At 40.3% G+C, this 21066-nt stretch overlaps 1 protein-coding gene across 12 annotated transcripts in view; it reads right to left on the bottom strand.

Annotated features, from left to right (window-relative positions):
* The window catches only part of MME (membrane metalloendopeptidase), a 91305-nt gene that overhangs the window by 54432 nt on the left and 15807 nt on the right, over positions 1–21066 (bottom strand). For all 12 annotated transcript variants that reach the window (XM_015131749.3, NM_001260814.1, XM_015131752.3 and 9 more), the window contains 1 exon segment: positions 1124–1285. In XM_015131749.3, the coding sequence (XP_014987235.1) occupies positions 1124–1285 (162 nt within the window).

The raw sequence follows: 21066 nt of genomic DNA, 5'->3' as shown, positions 1-21066 counted from the left end.
TTATCAGTCCTAGCACATAACTGGGAGTCAGTTTAATCAGCCAATTTAGATGAAAGTCCTTTTGACTAGATTATCTTTTTTTTATGAACTGTGATGCATACTGCTCTGCCATAGGTAACAGTTACTTTTCTTGAAATTGAGATTAAAAAGAAAACAATAACACAGAGGAATTTGGAATTTAGTATGAATAGTTCTTTTGAAGGCTGGAAAATAATTATCTTTGTGTGACTGTACTGTTCATGCTCCAAATGAATGAATTGAATTGTCCTACTTGTTTCAACGTTAAAAAGTAGCAAAAATTGTTCTTCTACAAAATAACTTCTAGAAGAGGGGAGAACACAGAACAGAGGATAGGAGGGACTTGTCTAGATTTCTTAACTTCCCAGGGAGACAGTCTTAGCCAGGTTAGAATCTACCTATGCTGGGAAGGCAAATCTTGGTAACATCTTACAGTGACTTTAACACAGGGTTTGGGCAGGGAGACTACAAAAGTATGTTTCTGCGTCAATCATTTAATTTTTTTTCTTCTGTAAAATGACATAAAACTACCATCTTGGCTGGGTATAGTGGCTCACGCCTGTAATCCTAGCACTTTGGGAGGCCAAGGCTGGTGGATCAACTGAGGTCAAGAGTTCAAGAACAGCTTGGCGAAAATGGTGAAACCCCGTCTCTACTAAAAATACAAAAATTGGTTGGGTGTAATGGCAGGTGCCTATAATCTCAGTTACTTGGGAGGTTGAGGCAGGAGAATCGCTTAAACCTGGGAGGCAGAGGTGGCAGTGAGCCGAAATAGCATCATTGCACTTCAGCCTGGGTGACAAGAGCAAAATTCCATCTCAAAAAACAAACAAACAAACAAAAACCAAACCTGCCATCTCTAGGGATGATACAGCTTTATCATTTGCATACCTACAAATGAAAACAGGAATGCTAAGAGATGTCAGCATATTAATTTCGGTGTCTGCCCCTACCAAAGTGACTCGGTGGTGGCACACAAATCCTGGAAGGATTATTAACTTTTTAATCTTCTGTGACATTCCTTGTAATGGCTAACAATTGTATATTTAAAAAATGAACATATTAAGAGAGAAATCTTTGATGCACAGACACACTCTCTACTAACCTTTCAAAACGACTTCTAGTTCATCTCTTAAAATGTCAAAGTTGCCGTAACGGGAGCTGGTCTCAGGAATGACATTGCGTTTCAACCAGCCTCCGCAGGCATATTTGAAAAAGTCTGCACAAGGCTCAGCGGTGGCATCCATGTTTTGGATCAGTCGAGCAGCTGCAAGAGCAGAGAAAGCACTAGATAAAAATGATGGGTTCATTTCTTAAGAAGCTTAAAAGGAGAAAAAGGCTTATTGCTCCCTTTTGATTGCATCCATTTGTCGTATGCTCTGTTTTCTTTTTTATATAAGTCAATTCAGGTGGATGAGGAATATTATCTGTGCATAGTTCTCTTTTCCTTCCTTATAGTTGGTTCGTTTTATTTTGAACTGTGTGGGTCCTTCCACCCTGGGTCCCACAGCCTTCCCACCCCACCCCCGAATCACTAAGTTTTCTGGCTAGTTCCTATCTCAGAAGAACAAAGAATAGAGGTCTACTCTGAGTTGGCCATCCTGCGCCTGAGGTTAGTATGTCATTCTTCACTCTGATAACTTTAGTTGCCAACTCTGCTCTTCAAAGTGCTGTGACTTTTGAATGCCTCTGAGACTCCAAGCCATGGAAGATTGTTAATGAATTTTTATCATTTTAGAAAGGATCTGAAGCCACTGTTATTACGTCCTGGACTTTGCTCAAATAAATTTTGTAATTCAGATTTGACATCCAATTTGCATTTGTTTATATAGAGTCTGTCATTATAAAACTCGCTGTAAGCTTATTAGTTTTTCTTAGGTCCACTTTTATCTTTCAGGACTATGATGAAAATGCAAATCAACCAACACTGAGTATTTACAATCAAGACGCTGACTCTGCTAAGAGCTGCAATTGATAGAAAGATGTATGAAACAGGAATTATTACCAATGAAGACGAGAATATGGCCCAATACCCATAATGTCTATACCTGGAACAGAGAAAATTCTGCTCCTGCCCTCCCCACTTTCAGTCTCATACAAGTTGAACTGTTTTGGAATGAAAACAAAAGAGCAACTGAGAATTCATCTGTATCAAGAGAATAGAGCTCTCAGATGAGCTTTGGAGAATATTTCACTTTCTGAATCAATTAATTAATTAAAAACTTCGAACAATTGCTGAATTGTGTGGATTTTTTAAACTTGGTATGGTAAATATGGTTTCCAGCTGAGCGTCAAGCCCCCACTTTGAACCACCTTTTCAGAATGTTTGCTTGTCTGGCTGGAACCTCAGGACCCAGCTCTTTAATACAAAACGCTCAGGACTGTTACCAAGCCAGTCCTCTCATGATTTTTATGCCTTAGTATATGGCACATTGCTATCATAGCCTCCTGGGTTTGAAACTTTGGGTAAAACTGTATTTCCATTTCCCCTTGGTTTACTGGTAATTCCTTTGCCCCTCTTCCATACCTCTCATTCTGATTGGTAACTGGTTTACATCATCATTCCTTTTTGACTAGAAGTCACCCAGTTCTTCATCTTGATATATTCTACACATCTTTCACAAACCAAACTTCCCAAAAGACTCTTTTACACTGGCCACAACCTCGCTGAAAAATGTCAGTGGCTTGACATTTCCCAGGTTAAATTATAAACTCTTGGCCAGGCACAGTGGCTCATGCCTGTAATGCCAGCACTTTGGGAGTTCGATACCAGCCTGGCCAACATGGTGAAACCCAAACTGTACTAAAAATACAAAAATTGTCTGCCCATGGTGGCAGACACCTGTAGTCCCAGCTACTCAGGAGGCTAAAGCAGGAGAATCGCTTGAACTCAGCGGGTGGAGGTTGCAGTGAAACAAGATTGCGTCACTGCACTCCAGCCTAGGTGACAGAAAGACTCTGTCTCAGAAGTAAAAATAAAATCTTACACTTGGTTTCTAAACCTTTACCAGATTAAATGGATCACCCTACCTTCTTCCCCTTTTCCTCTTTTGGTGTTTTACGCAAACTCTGTTCCAAACAGACGGACCTCGTCAATGTGTCAAAATGATCCTTGTGTTTTCTTAGTCCTGTGCCTTTGCTTTAACCTCCTCATCCTACAGCTTTGATTGCCCTTGTCATTCTTTCCAAATTCTACCCTTCGTTCAATGTTCAGCTCATGTTCCATCTCTTCCCTGATGTTTCTGTGACTCAAAACTTCAAGGAATATTTCTCCCAACTCCTGAGAGCTCATTGCCTCACTCTGTCTTCAATGTTTAGGTGAGACTACTTTGAGTTTTTCACTGTAAATACCTACTCTGTCTACCTAACCATTTTGTTGATGTGATTAGTCTCTTTGTATCACCTAGCACCTAGGTAGTAGGGGTGCAATTATGTTTATTTGTGACTGAATCATCTATGAGTCTTCTTACCATCTTCTCTTACAGCCCATCACTCCCCTCCTCTCACCTCGTCACAGAGGTCAGATCAGTTCTCAGTTCACTGCCTCCAGAGTCCATTTCATCCTTCCCATTGTTTCCATTCTGTTTCAAGTCTTTCTCTCAGACTCTGTGCACTTTTGACCAAGTTGTGGCTCCAGGCCTCTTCCTACCCACGTCCATTCTGTACTCCACAGGCAGAGTCATGTTCTCAAAATACTTGAGAATGTCATTTTCCACTCCAAAATTTTCAACACCATCATTTTGCAATCATAATAAAATCCAGATTCCATAGTACATTGCAACACTAATAGAACTAATGAAGCTTCTCCTTTGCTACTTTCTCAGATGAACCATCCATCAGAGTTAAATGAGTGTATTCAGTTTCTCTGAGACACCTTATGGTTTTCTGCCTCTGTAACTTTGACCATATTACCCAGCCCCAAGATGTACTAATAAATACTCTTTCATATTATTTCATTTTGGAATTTCAGGCATTTCAAAGCCCATTCCAAGTACTCCTTCTTTATGAAAGACTGGCCTGAGAAAAGTCTGTATCAGCTCACAACATATTCATTTTTTGCATGCAAACTCATTATCTCCTCACCTGGACTGTGGCTCTGTGAAAACAGAAAATGCATTTTCTCTCTCACAGAGCCTAACACTGTGCTCAATCCAAGACTTGCCAGTAAGAACTCCAACTTTAACACCTCAGTTAAAGGCTAGGAAACTGATCTAAAAAAGGTAGAGAGAAAAAGCAATTCCCTTGAACTTTGAAGGAAGTAAAAATATGGTAATGGGAAAGGTGAAAATTAAAGATTCTAAATACATAGAAGATTATTACGCAAAGCGAAAAACCAGAAAACTAGAGCCTGAAAGAAGTGCTAACTACAGACATTCTAAGAACACACTTAGCAATACATAACTTCTCTTTTAAGATACTCAAAAACATTTAAGCTGAATGTTGTGAAGGTTATTCCAGGAGGGGGCACTTCTGTTTTCTTCCCCTTTCATGGGAAATGAATGGCTTCCGTCACGACACCACAGAGCAATAAACTCTACTCAGAAAAGTAGTGAACAAGTAATGAACACGCAGAATGAACAAGGAGAGTCATGAACAAGTCCTACTGCCTATTTGGAAATACCACCTGTCCTTAAACACTCTGAATAAAAAAGACGGCTGGAGGTTTCAGGTCTCTGATCATGAGTGCAAATTCTCCATCCTGTAAATGCAACTGTACTTCTCACATCTCCCAGGAGGCAAAGAGTAGAGTTGAACTACTGGCATCTGCACAACAAACCAAAGAAATAACGTTCGGTTTGTGAGGGATGTGCAGAGCAGAGGGAGGAAGAGGGAACCCTGCTAACTCCTTCCAGGGCCACTCTTTAAATTTCCCTTGGACCAGAGAGCTTGTCTGAGCATGGATGCATCCAATCGCTTCAAAGAGAGCTCTCTGTTCTGATGAATATTTTGGGGCCATGGGCCAAGTCAAGTCATGGGCTAGCACTTTTATGCTGGGTCTTTGATCAACCTTCCTTTAATCTCTTATCGTGGGTTTGATTCTCGTTTTGCACCTTATCCTCTGGACCTCCTCTGTGCTGACTTTTCTTTGAAGTCAGCGGTAGACTGGTGGGTAGAGGCTGTAGGAAACAGACGTACAACTGTCAAACTGGTTGTAATTGTTTTTATGTTTTGTACTTTGTTTTGAATTACTCAGCCTCTCCACATAGCCACACCTGGGCTCTTCAGATGTTTCCTTATCTGTGGGTCTCTGACATCTCAGTAAACAAATGTGGTTTAAAATCAGACAAAATTATTCACCTTAATAAGCAGATATAAAAAAACAATGTAGTAAAGGCAAATGTATTGACATGGAATGTTGTTGACCAGACGTTTAAAGTGAAAGAATGTATACTATGATTTTTCAAAATCTGTGTAAAAGCACAGAAAATCTAGAAGGATATATACTAACATATTTACAGCAGTTAGATCTGGGCAGAGGGATTAAGAGTGTGTTTAATTTTGTATTATTTGCTTATCTTTATTTTTCAATTTGTATTAGATGAACATGCATTGCTTTTGCAATAAGGGAAAAAAGTTTATTTTTAATTTAAGAAAATGGTCACACAAAGACAAGAAAAGTAATCTTCTATTAATAATGAGCTTATTTCTTATAAATGACAATTCTGAATGTTTTGAGCTGATAATAAATGACACCATTTTCTTTCTAACTAATCTTCTTGTAACATTCCCCCAACTTATTTGACTATAGGAATTTAAAAACAAGTTCAACTGCCATCTGGGAAGTTATTAATTACTGTATTCCTCACTGAAAAGTCTATTGTGTGTGTATGGATTGGGAGATGTAGCATATACTGGAAAGAACGTTTGGGCTCTTTTAAGCCAGACAGACCAGTTTTGAATCCCAGAGCTCCACCACTTTTTAGTTGTACAAGATTAAGTAATTTTTCCAAGATCAAGCTGCTAGTAAATTATGGGGCCCCAAGGCTTGCACTTAAGTGTGTCTGGCTCTGAGCCCACACTCTTCCCTCCCTGCTTTGGATGCAGATGGCTGGTGGGGAGCATGTGAGAAGCAGCGCCTTGCATGGCCCTCCTTTCCACTCCAAGTACCCTTTTACTCTTCCTTTGTCCTGCCTTCTCCTTTACTTCCTCTCTTTCCTGCCACTCTGCAGCCACAACCTCCCCACTGTCGGACTTATCACCAACAATTTGTGCTGGGAGAAAGGCAGGACAATGTACAGCATGAGGACTTGGAGAGTCCGCAGATGAATTTTTCACAGTGGAGTAACCAGACAGGAAAGTGGCATGGAGGTCACTCTAGGTGGATGCACTCAAAGGCCCATTCAGGGGTGCATCTTTTTGAAGTGGACATGTAGCAGGGCTCCTGCCTAAGTCATCTTTGGAGCACACTGGAAAATGGGGTGTGAAAAATCTCAGCAACATGTTTTAGGGCAGTACTTGTCAACCCTGGCTAAACACGTGAATGATCTGAGAAGCCTTTTAGACACATGGATGCCCAGGATCTACTCCTGATCAATTTAATCAGAATCTTTGGAGTGGGTCCAGACATTTTTTTAAAGATTTTCTAGAGTGGGTCTAATGTGCAGTGAGGGGGAACCACCACATTAGACAATAGAGAAACATGGAAATGAGGACCAACAGATCCAATATCAAAAAAGTATAGTCCCATACTTACTTGAAGTAGGAATATTTCCTTTTACCTTTTCAGTCTGCAAATGCAAATTGGCTTACATCATGGCAATCTACGTTTTGCAGTGACTTCAGTCTCTTATAATTGGCGGGCAAAGTGTTGCAAGGAACCTCACATGTGTCTCATGCATAAGCCCATGACCCCAAGGCTTCCACTCTGCTCCACCGACTTTAGCCTCCATGGCCTCCTACCCAGTCCCCATCCATGATCCACTTTCTGCTGGGTGCTGAAGCTGGATGATGCAGGGAAAATACCTCCCTTCCTCATCTTTCATTGTCTCAAGTCTTGAGCAGGGCTCTTGTGCCTACAGGTAAACAGGTCTCTTGAATTTTGCCCCCATGGCCTCCTCTCTGAAGAACCACAAGCACCAACAGGCCTGGTTTTGGAGTGATTATAATAGCAAAACTGTACTATATTCAAAATCACTTCTCTCTTCTGATGGCCAAGGAACATTTTTGTTGATATCTCAGGAGGCTCATAGGCCTCTCAGAAGAAACTTGAGGCACAGCATTCCATTGGTCTGCTAGACATGATTAGACATGGTGAAATTCGTTACACAGGACCCCACTACATGTCTCCCTTAAGAAGAGGCAATCTTAAGTCTGCCTTTGAATGGCCTCCAAGCCACAAGATCTCCCCTTTCTTATGTGCATGCCTTGCTTTCCAACATTACCAATAGTTTGTTAACTGAAAATAGTATTTGGGGCACTACACACAACAACTATTTAAATGTTTATATATGTACATTCCCTGGAGGCTTGTTTTCTGGTGGGGAAGGGGGAGGGTTTAAAGAAATTTCTACATTGTCAAGTGCTCCTGGGAAAATTGTCAATAAAACAGGGGAAAGTTGACATAAATATGATAGTCACAAGCAGCAAATGAACAAAATAGATAGCATAAAGTTTTATGCTGTAGTACATTTATATGGCTTTAATTTTTCTTTTTTTTTTTTTGAGACAAAATCTCACTTTTGTCCCCCAGGCTGGAGTGCAGTGGTGCGATCTATGCTCAGTGCAACCTCCGCCTCCTGGGTTCACGCCATTCTCCCGCCTCAGCCTCCCGAGTAGGTGGGATGCCTGGCCGGGTTTAATTTTTTTAATGTTCGTCATTATGTAGCAGTTTTTTGATGGTTTCCCATATGAATTTTTTCACAGGAATTAAAAAACAAGTGTGGTTTATTCTAGTTATTTGTATGAGTTTTATTCTATATAAAGTCACTACTACACTGAATTAGTGAATACTGAATCATTGACCCTAGGAGAAAATACAAGATTAGGTTCCTGTGAGCTTCTGGTCACACAGATGATTAATACATAGCCTTGTTTTATGTGTGTTTCTGTTCAAAGACACCTTATTTAATATATTTCGTTGATTCACTAACATTTAGCTCACACCAACAGCACTGTAACTGATGCCTGAACAATGTTTATCCATTGCATGTATTTTCTCTGTAAGGTATGTCACAGCCTTCTTGTGTTTCAAAACACTAGATAGCACTTCTACACTACGGTTGTGGACCATTTTAACAGTGAAATCATCACCAAAAAGCACAAAAATGCAAAAAATGTTGACTAAATGGACTACAAAAAGGATCCTTGTCTATGGTTCCCTTGTTCAACCTCAGCTGAGTACATTTGTGTAGAAAGACTCAAAGATTTTTCACCAGTCTGTGCATGTCTGTAAATGACTGTGAGAAAGCTACAAGTAGTGATTTGGGGGTAATAAATACATTTTAGGCAGTAGGCAAGTTAGCAAACACAGAATCCACAAATAATGAGTAATGACTGTGCTTGTATTCCTTTTTTCTTTGGGTCTTTTTGAAGCATCTAGAAAAATGTCCAAAACAGGAAAGAAAACTAAGTGGGAAAAAGATACAAATAATTTCTTTCTCAATTACTACTCTATTTTAAAAACTCTTGGTCACTATAGATTAGCCACATTTTAAATAGGTTAGGCATCTATTTACAACATACATACCACGTAAATACCCCTGGTGCCGTGACAAAATTCCTCTATTGACTATTCTTTTTTTTTTTTTTGAGACAGAGTCTCACTCTGTCGCCTAGGCTGGAGTGCAATGGCGCAATCTCGGCTCACTGCAACCTCCACCTCCAAGGTTCAAGCAATTCTCCTGCCTCAGCCTCAATCAATTCTCCTGCCTCAGCCTTCCGAGTAGCTGGGATTACAGGCGCCCACCGCCACGCCCAGCTAATTTTTGTATGTTAGTGGAGACGGGGATTCACCATGTTGGCCAGGCTGGTCTCAAATTCCTGACCTCGTGATCCGCCTGCCTCGGCCTCCCAAAGTGCTGGGATTACAGGCATGAGCCACCGTGCCCGGCCCATTGATTATTCTTAATCTGCACTGAATTAAGGTTTAGGGAATGATATATGAACAAAACTGTTTTCAGTTTGTTCTCTTCAAATTGCTTAAGCTCTCAGCTTCCTAACCCCAAACACACAACACCAGTATCCTAACATCATTATAATTAGCCCGATTTATAACTGTTCTAGAAGTGTCCAACAGAGGTCAGAGAAATGTTGGGGCACTCAGGAGCAAATGCTCTTTTGTAAAGACCTTACGACACCCATTTTTGACCGAACTTTCTGTTGTAAATGCTTGCTTTATTAGCAGACACTAAGCTTGATATTACTTCTAGACAATTTTTGACAATTTAAAAATCTCTTTTGACAACATTCTGAAAGTACAATTGACCCCATTCCCTTGCTGCCACCCTCCTCCCACCATCCCCCCAACCAAAATTCAGAGGAAGTCAGAACTTTTTAAAAGAACACAAGGAAAATGCAATGTAATCACAACGGGTCACAAAGGATTCCATTCAAAAGGCAGCAATGTGAAAACTGGAATCTGGGGGACCATTCTTGAAGAGAAAATGACTGAAAACTAGCAAGCACATAGACTCTAATACTAATAAAAACCAAATGGCTTTCATTACAAACACCCAGGATGCTTCCACAATCCACTCTTCATTTTTAAATGAAAATCCCTGCCCCCAAATTGCTTTTGTGATGCCTTGGTTGAAGAAAGATGGAAAGTGGGGGATACCAGATGCTCAGTGTAATCTGGACTGCTAGTTTATCATTTAACTCAAACACTCCCTGTCAACCACTGGTTACGTTCCAAGAAAGCCAAGGTCATGACTTATGCTTGTCTAATTGGTGAGTACCAAGAAACCATCACTATACAACTGTTCAGAAACTAGCCGCAGACTTACATAAGCAGATATGAAAGAAGTTTCCAAGCGTAGTAAATTTACTCTGCACAGCTGTACTCTCAAGTAACGAGACCTATTTTTGCTGCTCTAGTTTCAGGAGTAATTAGTTTATAACTATATTTCATATATACATGTGACTAATTTATCTTAAATGCATACGTCTTACACATACAACAAATATGCATACACACACATAGGCACAAACATATGAATAATCAACCTGGAATCCACTTGCTATCAGATAAATTCACTATCAGATTTAAATATACAATGTAAATTATAGGATTTTCATTTAGGTTTAGCCAAAGATTCTTAAATGTAATAATAATAATAACAATAGAGGCCAACACTTGACATACGTCAAACACCAAGTACCAGCTTCATGCTGGTTGTTTTTTAAATGCATTCTTTAATGTTTGTTTTCTTTTAACCCTGTATGGTAACTATATTTGTGTCCCCATTTTCCAAGTATAGAAATTGAGGGTAAGTAATTTGTGTCCAAGTTCACATAGTTGGCAAAGGATAATGCTGTGGTTTGAACTCAAGTAGCCTGGTGGCCAGCGTCTGGGATCTTATACTATGTGAAACTGCCTTGGGTTTTAATCATTTTTCTTCCTTAGAACTGCTTTATAAAGTAGGACATATTACTCCTATTTTAAGAAAATCTAGCTATGGGGTGGTTACAAACTCAAGGTCACCAATACAAATTTAAGGAATTCATCTAAAGCTGAGCCTAGGTCTAATTTTAAGCTGATGCTTTTTCCACAGTATCATTCTGCTTTAACTCCAAATAACATTTAAAAATTTTCAGAAACTCTACAGAGAGGCAGAGAGAACCCAAATTAAGTTATAGAGCAGCCACTGTTTTTCTTGACACCCAATTAAAATTTTAATTGCTCTATAACATGTATATAATCGTATAAATTTTTTTCACCTCATTTGGCCCTGGATTTTAGAACTCATTGAGATAATCGCAGAAATCTCATGTCTAATGGATTCACAATAATAATCTTCAGTTGGCACTCCCGAAATTAGTGAAATTCTTCAGTCTTATCTCATAGCCCATCTCAATGAATGGCTCAGAGCCAAGGGAGGACTGGCAATTATTTTCCTGTAGGGATTCCTCCAGAATTTGCAACCGAAACACATTCTATTAATAATAATAATAAAAAGTACTCTGTGTTACAGTTAAAGTGCCATAAGTCTAAAAATAATTTTTCTTTTTCAGGTGCAATTTGCATTTTGAATCCTGAAAGACTCTGTTGGCAAGAAGCTATTAGGGATTATACTGTAATTTAAATACAATATATCACTTAAAATGAGTTATCAGAGATCTGCTGTTGATTATAATGTTAGCAAATGACGACAATGTTCCTTTTTTAAACTAAAGCTATAGAAGGTCATGAAAAGGCTCCATTGTTCCCTTAGTAACACTCTTCAGGCAGATCCCAAGTTCCCTGCACCCTGGAAGACATCTCTGAAGAGGCAGCACTGGGGTTCCACACCCATGTTCCTCCTGTTTAAACATTGTGTTATTTTGGATCATACTGTTGGTCAAGAATAACCAGCCAACTTCAATAATATGTAATTACTGAGAGTAACTCAAAGCATCCTGCCTTTGCATCAATTTTGGTTAGGGAGTGGTATAAAAAGACAACAGCCAGAGGACAAGCTGAGTCGATGGTGCTTCTTGAATGCTGCCTAAAATGATATCAAATTCTAAAAAGGCTCTTGTCTAGAGAGCACTAATAAATTGAGTAACTATTAATAAACCAAACATTTGATTGGCACAAGGCAGTGTTCGGCTTCACGTGTTTATATTTTTTACTGAGTAAATAGCTATTTTCTATCATAGAAGATCCAGAAGATTATGTTAAATCATTTGCTTTCTCCAAAAGGTTTTCTTCTTGTGAAGCATGAAAAGACTGAAACTTTTCATTTAATTTCAACAAATATTGACGGCCTCTATATACCTGACACTATTAGGAACTGAACATACCATGGTGTGATAAACAGACATAATCCCTGCCCTCACAGAGCTTGCAGGGTTTCATCTTAAACAAGACGTTTATAATGTGTGTGAACTCCACCATGGTCACTATATCTAGATATGAAAGGTTGTTTTGTGATGCTCAGGTCTTATTTTCAATTCTCAAACTTACTCAGTGTTCATTGACAAGTAAAGCTCCTACTTCAGTCAGTTGATAAGTAAAGCTCCTCCTAACCTAGAGGTAAGGAGTCACTTGTCATGTCCTTCCATAAATGAGTTTATGCATGTATGCGTGAGCTGGCTAGGAATTTGAATTCATGTGTTATGAATGAAGTGAGCAGGGACAGAGGAGTTTTAGAGGATGGTGGTTTTTGAAGAACAGCAACACTTAGCTAAACAATGGTGTTCAAGAGAAGAACATAGAGTGTTAAAAGAAAGAAGAAATGAATTATTGAGAAGGGAGGAATTCAGAACAAACCAGAGTTGGAAAACAAAAACCAGACTGATGGAGACTTTGCTCCTAGAGAGCTGGAAATGCTTACCCAAGTGGAAAATTCGTTGAGATTCTCCCTTAAACAGAAAAATAGTAGGAAAGAGAAACACATCCAGAAACTGTTTCCTCATTAACCTAGTTCTAGCTTAGGAGGGTAGAATTAGCAAGGTGAATTAGACAACTGAGAAGAGAGTAATTGACTTTATTGCTAGCAAAGAAGATGGATCAGACAGAAAGAGGCTAAACCTAGGAGGCTTGATACAGAAATATTGAACTGAGAAATCTGACTTACATAAGCAGGACCTAACTAGACTGAAAATGTTTCCTTGCTGCAGCTATATTTGTGTATCAGGTGTGCTTACAAGTCACCTTGTATAGGCATCAATACTTTTGTGACTTCAAGATAAGGAACCTGAGAGTATATTTATTCAATCAATATTTATTGATAACTTACACACAGCTGGGTGCTAGAAATAGAATAATGAATAAAATAGAAACAGTCAAAACTTACATTTTAGTGGACAAAAACCAGACTGAACAACTGATAAGAAGTGGGTTATGAGTTATAGGTAAAGTGTATAGGGTGCTCTGGGAGTGAAGGAGGAGTTACCAGTCGAAGGCAGAGGAGAGAGGAGCAATTCAATCATTCATCTGGCCATTCAACAAATATTTGAGTCAGGTTCTGAGCTGCGTCCTAGGCAGAGAAAGTAGGTGACGCTTTTGACAAAAGAGGCAACCGAAAGAGGACTGGCATGCAGAGTGACTCTCTGCAGGTGTGGACAGGTAGGCTACCCTCTGAAGAACGGATAAAGGAGGAAGAGGTAGGTCTCAAGTTTTGGCATGCCGGGGGCCCTGCCTGTTGTTGACTGGTGGGAGCGGAGGCCTGGTCTTTGTCACCCTGCCCAGTGAAGGGGAGGGAAATGATCATGGGAAAGAGACCTCGTTCTTGCTGAGGCTGCAGAAAACAGCAGCCTTGCCTTAGAAGCCCTCATCATGGGCATCTCATGGGAACAACTTTAGTTTTATTCCAAGCTGTCTTTATGGTTCTGGCTGGTTGCAAAGTTCTAAATCATCTTGTTAACACATGCGCTGCCAAATTGACTTATGCTTTATCAAGCCCAAGTGCGAGCAAGTTCTTTCCATGAATTCAGACGGGGCTCTTGTGGACTGCAAAATGGATGACCATTGGTTAGGTGAGGGGATGGAGCCTCAGAGCAACAGCGCAATGAGTTATCAGATCAGTATGGTATGCACAATTTTTGAGAAATGACTCAAAGTATATTTCAAGGTAATCCATAGAGTACAAAAGCAATAATTTTAAACATACCCCCACCCACGGAAAGGATTCTAATTCCTACCCCTAGCACAATGACTAGTCCATAATGGACACTCCAAAAGGATACTTCATTCTCAATTAATGACATCTTCTTATAGTAAATCATCTCCATCTGCTATTTGTAAAGTAAAACCCGCACATGCACTGTATCAGAATCTTAAAACATTCTGATACTAGCTTCTTTTTCCTGCTACTATCCCCGAATAAAAAACGACTTTTATTGCTTACTTTAAAGTCAAATAGGCAGGACCTAAAGTTTTTTCAACTTTTAACATATAATTAGATTTTCTTTTACTAAATAAACAAAAGACCAATTCCCCCCCTCCTAGGTTTTGAAAATTAATAGGTGTGATGGCTGATAGGTGAAGGACAAGCAGGATCCTTGGCTGTCTGTGTTGGCATACAAAATCAGTGAAGCTGTTTCTTCCTCAGTAAATGAAGAAACATTTTTTCCATGTAAAACATTCATCATTCACATAAACTGGGCTCCGGTAGAAGTGGTTTGACCAGCCCAGTGAGACTGAATCCTGGTTTCGCCAGACTATAAAGGATCATCAACAGAAGTTCCTAGCTACAAGCAACAGAAAGAAGCCACACAGGGAGGGCACCCAAGGCAGCTGTGAGGAGGGAGCTATAACCAGCAGATGGTGTGTGTTGATCCAAGGAAACTTCAGTTCTCCACGGTCTGGCAAAAGGTCATGAGGTTAAGAGCTAAGCTAGATTTCAGTCCCAGAAGACAGAAAAGAAAAAAAGAAACTAATTTTCCAGAAGTGGGGAATGAGCCAGGAGTGAGATCCCCAAGGGAAAAGGCAGAAACCCATTTACTAGAGCTGGGGTCAGAGGCAGATCACCAGGAGTAGGGCTGACTGGACGTGGAATGTTTGAGCTACTGACCTTGGCCCCAGAGAGCAACTGGGCCTGGAATGGGACTGATCCTACAGCTGGAGTTCCATATGGAGCTCAACCAATTTGTCAACTTTTCAAAGCTTCCCACTTCTTTGTTTTCACTTTATTACCATGGTTGATATGCACCATGCAAAGTGTATTAGGCTGTTCTTGCAATGCTATAAAGAAATGATGGAGACTGAGTAATTTATAAAGAAAAGAGGTTTAATTGGCTCATGGCTCTACAGGCTGTACAGGAAGCATAACACCAGCATCTCCTTTCTGGGAAGCCTCAGGGGAGCTTTTACCTATGAGAGAAGGTGAAGGAGGAGCAGGCATCTCACATGGCAAGAATGGGAGGAAGAGAGTGGGTGGAGGGTGCCACACACTTATAAGCAACCAGATCTCATGAAAACTCATTCACTATTGCAAAGACAGCACCAAGTCATTAGGGATCTGCCCCCATAATAAATACCTCCCACAGGCTCCACCTCCAACACTGAGGATTATTTCAGCATGAGATTTAGGTGAGGACAAATATCCAAGCTACATCAAAAAGTTTCATAGCACCCATTGCTACTAACTTCTTGACTGACTGACTGATTGATTGATTGATTGATTGATTGGAGATGGGGTCTTGCTACGTTGCCCAGGCTAATCTCCAACTCCTGGGCTCCAGTGATCCTGCTGCCTCAGCCTCCTGAGTAGTTGGACTACAGGTGTGTGCCACAGCACTCAGTTCTACTATTTTATAGTAGCTATTAGAAGATCCATATTTGCATGATATGAGTTTCTTTAAGGCAACTTTCAAGATTTCCTTTGCATCATTTCTTCTCAACATATTGTCAGATCCTTGCTAGACTATTATCTACAGTGCTTTGAGTAATGCATAGTTGAGTTAATGATTGTGTGTATATTGTATCACAGTACTATTTGTATATTTGATTCATTCAAACATTATTAAAATTATTTCTCTGTCACAAACACAGTTATTACTATTTTGCTTCTTGGCCTCTAAGTTAGTAATATCATTAATTCCTACATACATGTGTTTTGAAAATAATTCATTTAGTGTCAAACTGGCAGAAGTATCAGAAACATCCTAATTTCATTCAGCTAATTTCATTACTCCAGTAAATTAAGCCAAAGAATGTAACAAAAGCTTTCTTTTCTGGGAGTATTTTTAAGTAACTACCGGATCCTCAAATATATCTTCTTAGAAGTCTTTAATGATTTGGAGTTACTTAAATAAGAATTTCTTTGAAGTTCAGGGAAGCCTTGATTAACAAAACAAACTTCCTTAGACTATATGGCCTGGGCCACATCCACCATTTTATACTTGGCTTGCTCGTTTTTACTTAAGCATCAAGCGCAGAGAAACAAATCCACTGCTGGCTATTGGGTACCTGCTCAGTGACTTCAGTTTAACTTCACCATCATCTAGTCTAGTCTATGCAGTGGACCAACTCCCTTTTCATTAGCTTCACAGTGAAGGCACTGTAGTTGAACTCCTCTGGATTGAAGAAATGGAAGATTAAAAGAAGATTACACCGCTGAGAAATGTTTAAACAAAACATATTGTTTTAAGATAAGAACTCATGGATTCATTTTGAGTTTTTATCTAGGATAGTGAAAAGATAAAAACGAGTAAAAATGAATTCATTTGTAATTCTGTCAAATGGAATCCCACACTATATGCCAGACAGGTGGCCCTCCAGCACCTCTTCTTCTTAGTTGCTGCTCACCCTTTTGAGTGATAGTTACATATGACAACACATGTACTGAAAATACTAACCCATATGAACTAATCTCATCAGGTGGCATATCCCTCCACCTTGTCCCAACATGGAAAAGCAAAACTAGTTTTCTGTAACTTTGTGCGATAGCCAAATCCTTACTCTCCACTCTGCTTATTTAGGCTTCTTCCAGCAGATCATCCCAGCCTCACGTACTTTATCTCTGTCTTCTACTGACTCCAGAGGCATTCATCTCTGCTTGTTTAAGACTGTGGCACCTTGTGCAGTCTGTCCTTCCACATAAGTTCTACCATCTTGATATGTAACATCAGAGACCCTGTGGACAACCTCTGCTACACTCTAGCTTAAGAATTTCTTGACCATCTGAACTCTCCTAACTTTCACTTTCACTTCACATTGGTCCACACATTTTCATGACGACAACTTAATGCTCTCATCACCCAGAACAATTGTACCTCTGAAACATTCATCAGGAGTAACCCCCATCTCCAATAAGAATCATCTGATTCTTAGAAGTGCTTTTTGTTTGTTTTTTTTTTTCATTTCTTTATTCCCTCTACACCTGCTCTTCAACTTCACTGAGAACTCTCACCCCATCCATTTTTTCTTGTTCCTTTGTGCTTTTTTTTTTTTTTTTTTTGAGGTGGAGTCTCACTCTGCCACCCAGGTTGGAGTGCAGTGGCGCGATCTTGGCTCATTGCAACCTCCGCCTCCTGGGTTCAAGCGATTCTCCTGCCTCAGCCTCCCGAGTAGCTGGGACTACAAGCGGGTGCCACCACACCCAGCTAATTTTTTTGTATTTTTAGGAGACAGGGTTTCACCATGTTAGCCAGGATAGTCTTGATCTCCTGACCTGGTGATCCGCCCGCCTTGGCTTCCCAAAGTGCTGGGATTACAGGCGTGAGCCACCGCACCCGGCCAGCTCTCTGTTTTTACTTTACCTTTGTTTTATATCTTCTATCCAGTACATCCTGTGGTGCAATCCCTGAAAACATCATCTCACCAAAGTATTTCATTCCCTTGTCCTCTGCAAATGAGCCTACCCTGAATTGATCCAGCTGCCTTCCTTTTCCCTTCCAATTCTAGTCTAATAATGTTTTTATATGCCTGTGTGTGTTTATTTACTGTCTCCTTTACTACTGTAAGCTCCTGTGAGCAGGGACATTGTGTTGTTCACTCTGTGTTTAGGTGCTAGGTATCCTCAGCATCTAAAACAGTGCTGACAATATCTGTTGAAGCTATTATCGGTGATGCTGGAGAAACCCCACAACTGCCTGGTTTAATGCCATTTCATGTTATAGCCTTCCACTTCAACAGAGTCCTCAATTCTGTGTGCATGGCCCACTCCTCACATGGAGCCTTTCCAGTCTTCATACTCTCCTTACTTTCTCTATCAGCTCACTCCCAGGGGGAGATTTTTGCTTGTTACTTCACAGAGGCAACTGGATCATGACCCATTCAACTTCCTGTCCCTCCCAGCCTCCAAACATATTTGCATTTCAGCCATCTTGGTTTCTTTCTCCCTAGTATTAAACAAAAGGGGAAGGAGGAGGCCATCCTTTATCTCAGAATTATCCTATATTCTTTTCTCTGGATATACATCCTCTTTTACTTCCCCATGGACAAAATCCATCTATTTTCCACCTGATCGTCACCTGAATCTTCAATGTCTTCCTCTATGTTTCAACATTTAGCCTACTCAACCTCTCAGCTGTGCTTAATTCCAATGATCACTCTCTGATTTTTGACATCTGCTCTTCCATTTGCTTTGGTGATTTTACACTTTGCTGATTTTCCTTCTACCTCTCTGATTACTTCTTCTCAGTTTCTTTTGGAGTTTCTTCCTCTTCTCATTTTTAAATGTTGCTTTATGTGATGCAATTATGGGTTCTCTTCTCCATTTCCTCCCTAGGAAATCTCAACTGTATCATCCACATGCTGATAACCCCTGAATCTTTATTTCCAACACTATTTTCCCTGAACTCTACCACATCGAATATGTACAGTATCTCAAGTTTAAACTATCTCAAAGTGAACTCTTCACTGCATTGGTCCCAGTCTATTACCCAATAAGCTCTGCTTCAGTGTTCCCTAGCTTGGTGAATGGCTGACTTATCACCCGATTTACCAAGCCAGAAACTTGAGTTACCTTTTCCTCACTTCCCCTTCACAACCTCACCTACTTACAGAAACACTGTGCCTTATGAATTCTACTTCCCAGTAAATACTTCTCAAATCTATCCATTTCTCAGCCTGGGCAACATGGTGAAACCCCATGTCTACAGAAAATTACAATACTTACGGGGTATGGTGGTGCGTGCCTATAATCCTAGCTACTCAGGAGGCTGAGGTGGGAGGATCACCTGAGTCTGGGGAAGCTGAGGCTGCAGTGAGCTGTGATTGAGCCACTGAACTCCAGCCTGGCTGACAAAGTGAGACCCTGTCTCGAAACAAACAAACAACAGCAAGCGACAACAACAAAAACTGTTGCCATTCAAATCCAGGCAACCATAATACTCATCCAAATAAGTGCAGTAGCCCAATTTCCTGCCCAGAGCCATTCTTTATTTTTAGTCAGTGATCTTTCTCAATAATTCTGACAAAGTCATGCATCATTTAAAACCCTTCCTTCTGTGACTTCCCAGGGCTACTAGAAGGAAGTGCATTCACTTTAACACAGACTACAAAATTCAACTCCTGCTTATTTCTTTTGCCAACAGTGAACACTTCTTCTTGCCTTCACTCTCATATCTTCATACACACCCTCTATGACAGCCTTACAGATATTCTTTCAGTTTCTCAATCTTGCCAAGCTCTCTCACACACCAGGGCCACTGAAATGTTATTCCCTTGTTTGGGTAAATCTTTGCCTCCACTTTACCCGGCGTGAGATAGATAGCAGCCAATCTTGCTTGACAATGCCACACCCCTATTTAAAATCCCGTAGATGCCCTCTGTGGCATTTTAATTTTATTCATTTTCTATAAACGTCAGGAGATAATGTAACCCATTTATCATGGCATATAAGACCCTTTGTGACCTGGGCCCTGGTTACTTCTCTAGTATCATGTCTTGCTAGCTTCTACATCCCAGCCATCATGAACCACTAGTAGGTCCTAAACTCCCTGAGCTCTTGCCTCCATCTTGCATACAGCCTATGCACATGCTCTCCCCTGCTCCCATTGGTTGGGCAATCTAGCTCTTCAGAACTTAGTGGGTGATGTGGGACTGCTTTCCTGGCCTCATTGCTATCACTTTAGCTGCCCACTCCCAGACCCACTCTGGTTAAGTGCTCCTCTCTCAGAGCACCTGTAGCACACAAATCTTCTTATCACCATCATAGCACTTATCAAACAATATGGTAATTTTGTTTATGTCTGTCACACTGACCAGATTATCATTTTCCTGAGGGCAGGGGGTATTTTAGTTCATATTTCCAATGTCTAGTGTTGAATATTTAGAAAGTGCTTGATTAATGCTTTTGTGGGGAAAAAAAAATGGATGCCAGGTATGGTGGCATGTGCCTGTAGTCCCAGCTGCTTGGGGAGGCTGAGGCGTGTGGATTGCTCGAGCCCAGGAGCTTGAGGTCAGCCTGGGCAACACAAGGAGACCTTGCCTCTAAAAAACAATGAAAAATAAAATTTAAAAAATACAATTAATTAACTAATGAATAGATAAATGAATAAATGAATGGAAGAGGAAAAAGTTGTTCTACTGTCTCTACAGAAATATCATGCCTGCATCACACTGGGGAAATTTAGGAAGGCATTCCAGGTTCAGCTTGTCTATGATTAGCAGAAAATCAGGCTCGATGTCTCTCCTCTCTAACTTAAAGTCTTCACTGAGCACACAGTCTGAAATTGAACCTGTTAAAGCAATCAGTTGGTCAATATGTACCTTCTTTTAAAAAATGCAAATATCCAGGCAATTCCTATATCCCTTAACATCTATTCATTTACTTAAATTGCTTTTCCTCCTAACACATAACAGAAACTACTCCACTGAAGAAATGGAAATTTTGTGTGCCCAGGAAGAATAGAAAGTTTAGTAGTATGGGTACGTTTCAAAAGCTTCCCAAATCATTGTAATAAGCAGCCATATATGAAAATCACGATTCTTCAGTGCTTCTCAACTTTATTGTGCAAACAGATCACCTGAAGAGGCTACTGAAAGTGCAGCTGCACATTCAGTAGGTCTGAGGCGGGGCCTGAGACTCTGCATTTTTGCACATTCTCAGCAGCTGCTGCTGTTGTTGGTCCACGGACCACGCATTGAATACCAAGGATCTAATCATTCTCCTGATGCAGGCCTCTGACTTATTTACTTTTAGGGATTAATCAGAGGTGAGAAAAGGGGTAATGGCAAGGGTGAGTGCAGATTAGCTAGGTTTGCAAACTAAGGTGTCCCTGTTGGTACGTTTTTCTTTACAGGAAACACAGATTCAAGTGTTCGTTTCTGATCGTGCTCACTCTAATTGATTCAAAGCCTGAACTGTCACCCCCATGCTAAGACAGAGCACAGCAATCAAAGAAAATGTTAATAAAGGATGACACATTTTTATTTGAGAATATGTAAAATGTACCGCATTCTCTCTTTCTTTCTCACTCTCTCTGGCTACAACTTCCTTTTTAAAAATATACTGG

The sequence above is a fragment of the Macaca mulatta genome, chromosome 2 (genome assembly GCF_049350105.2).
Source record: "Macaca mulatta isolate MMU2019108-1 chromosome 2, T2T-MMU8v2.0, whole genome shotgun sequence".
In the NCBI taxonomy this organism is placed as follows: domain Eukaryota; kingdom Metazoa; phylum Chordata; class Mammalia; order Primates; family Cercopithecidae; genus Macaca; species Macaca mulatta.
The sequence above is the reverse complement of the archived record's forward strand: the minus strand, read 5'-3'. Positions and strand labels throughout refer to the sequence as shown.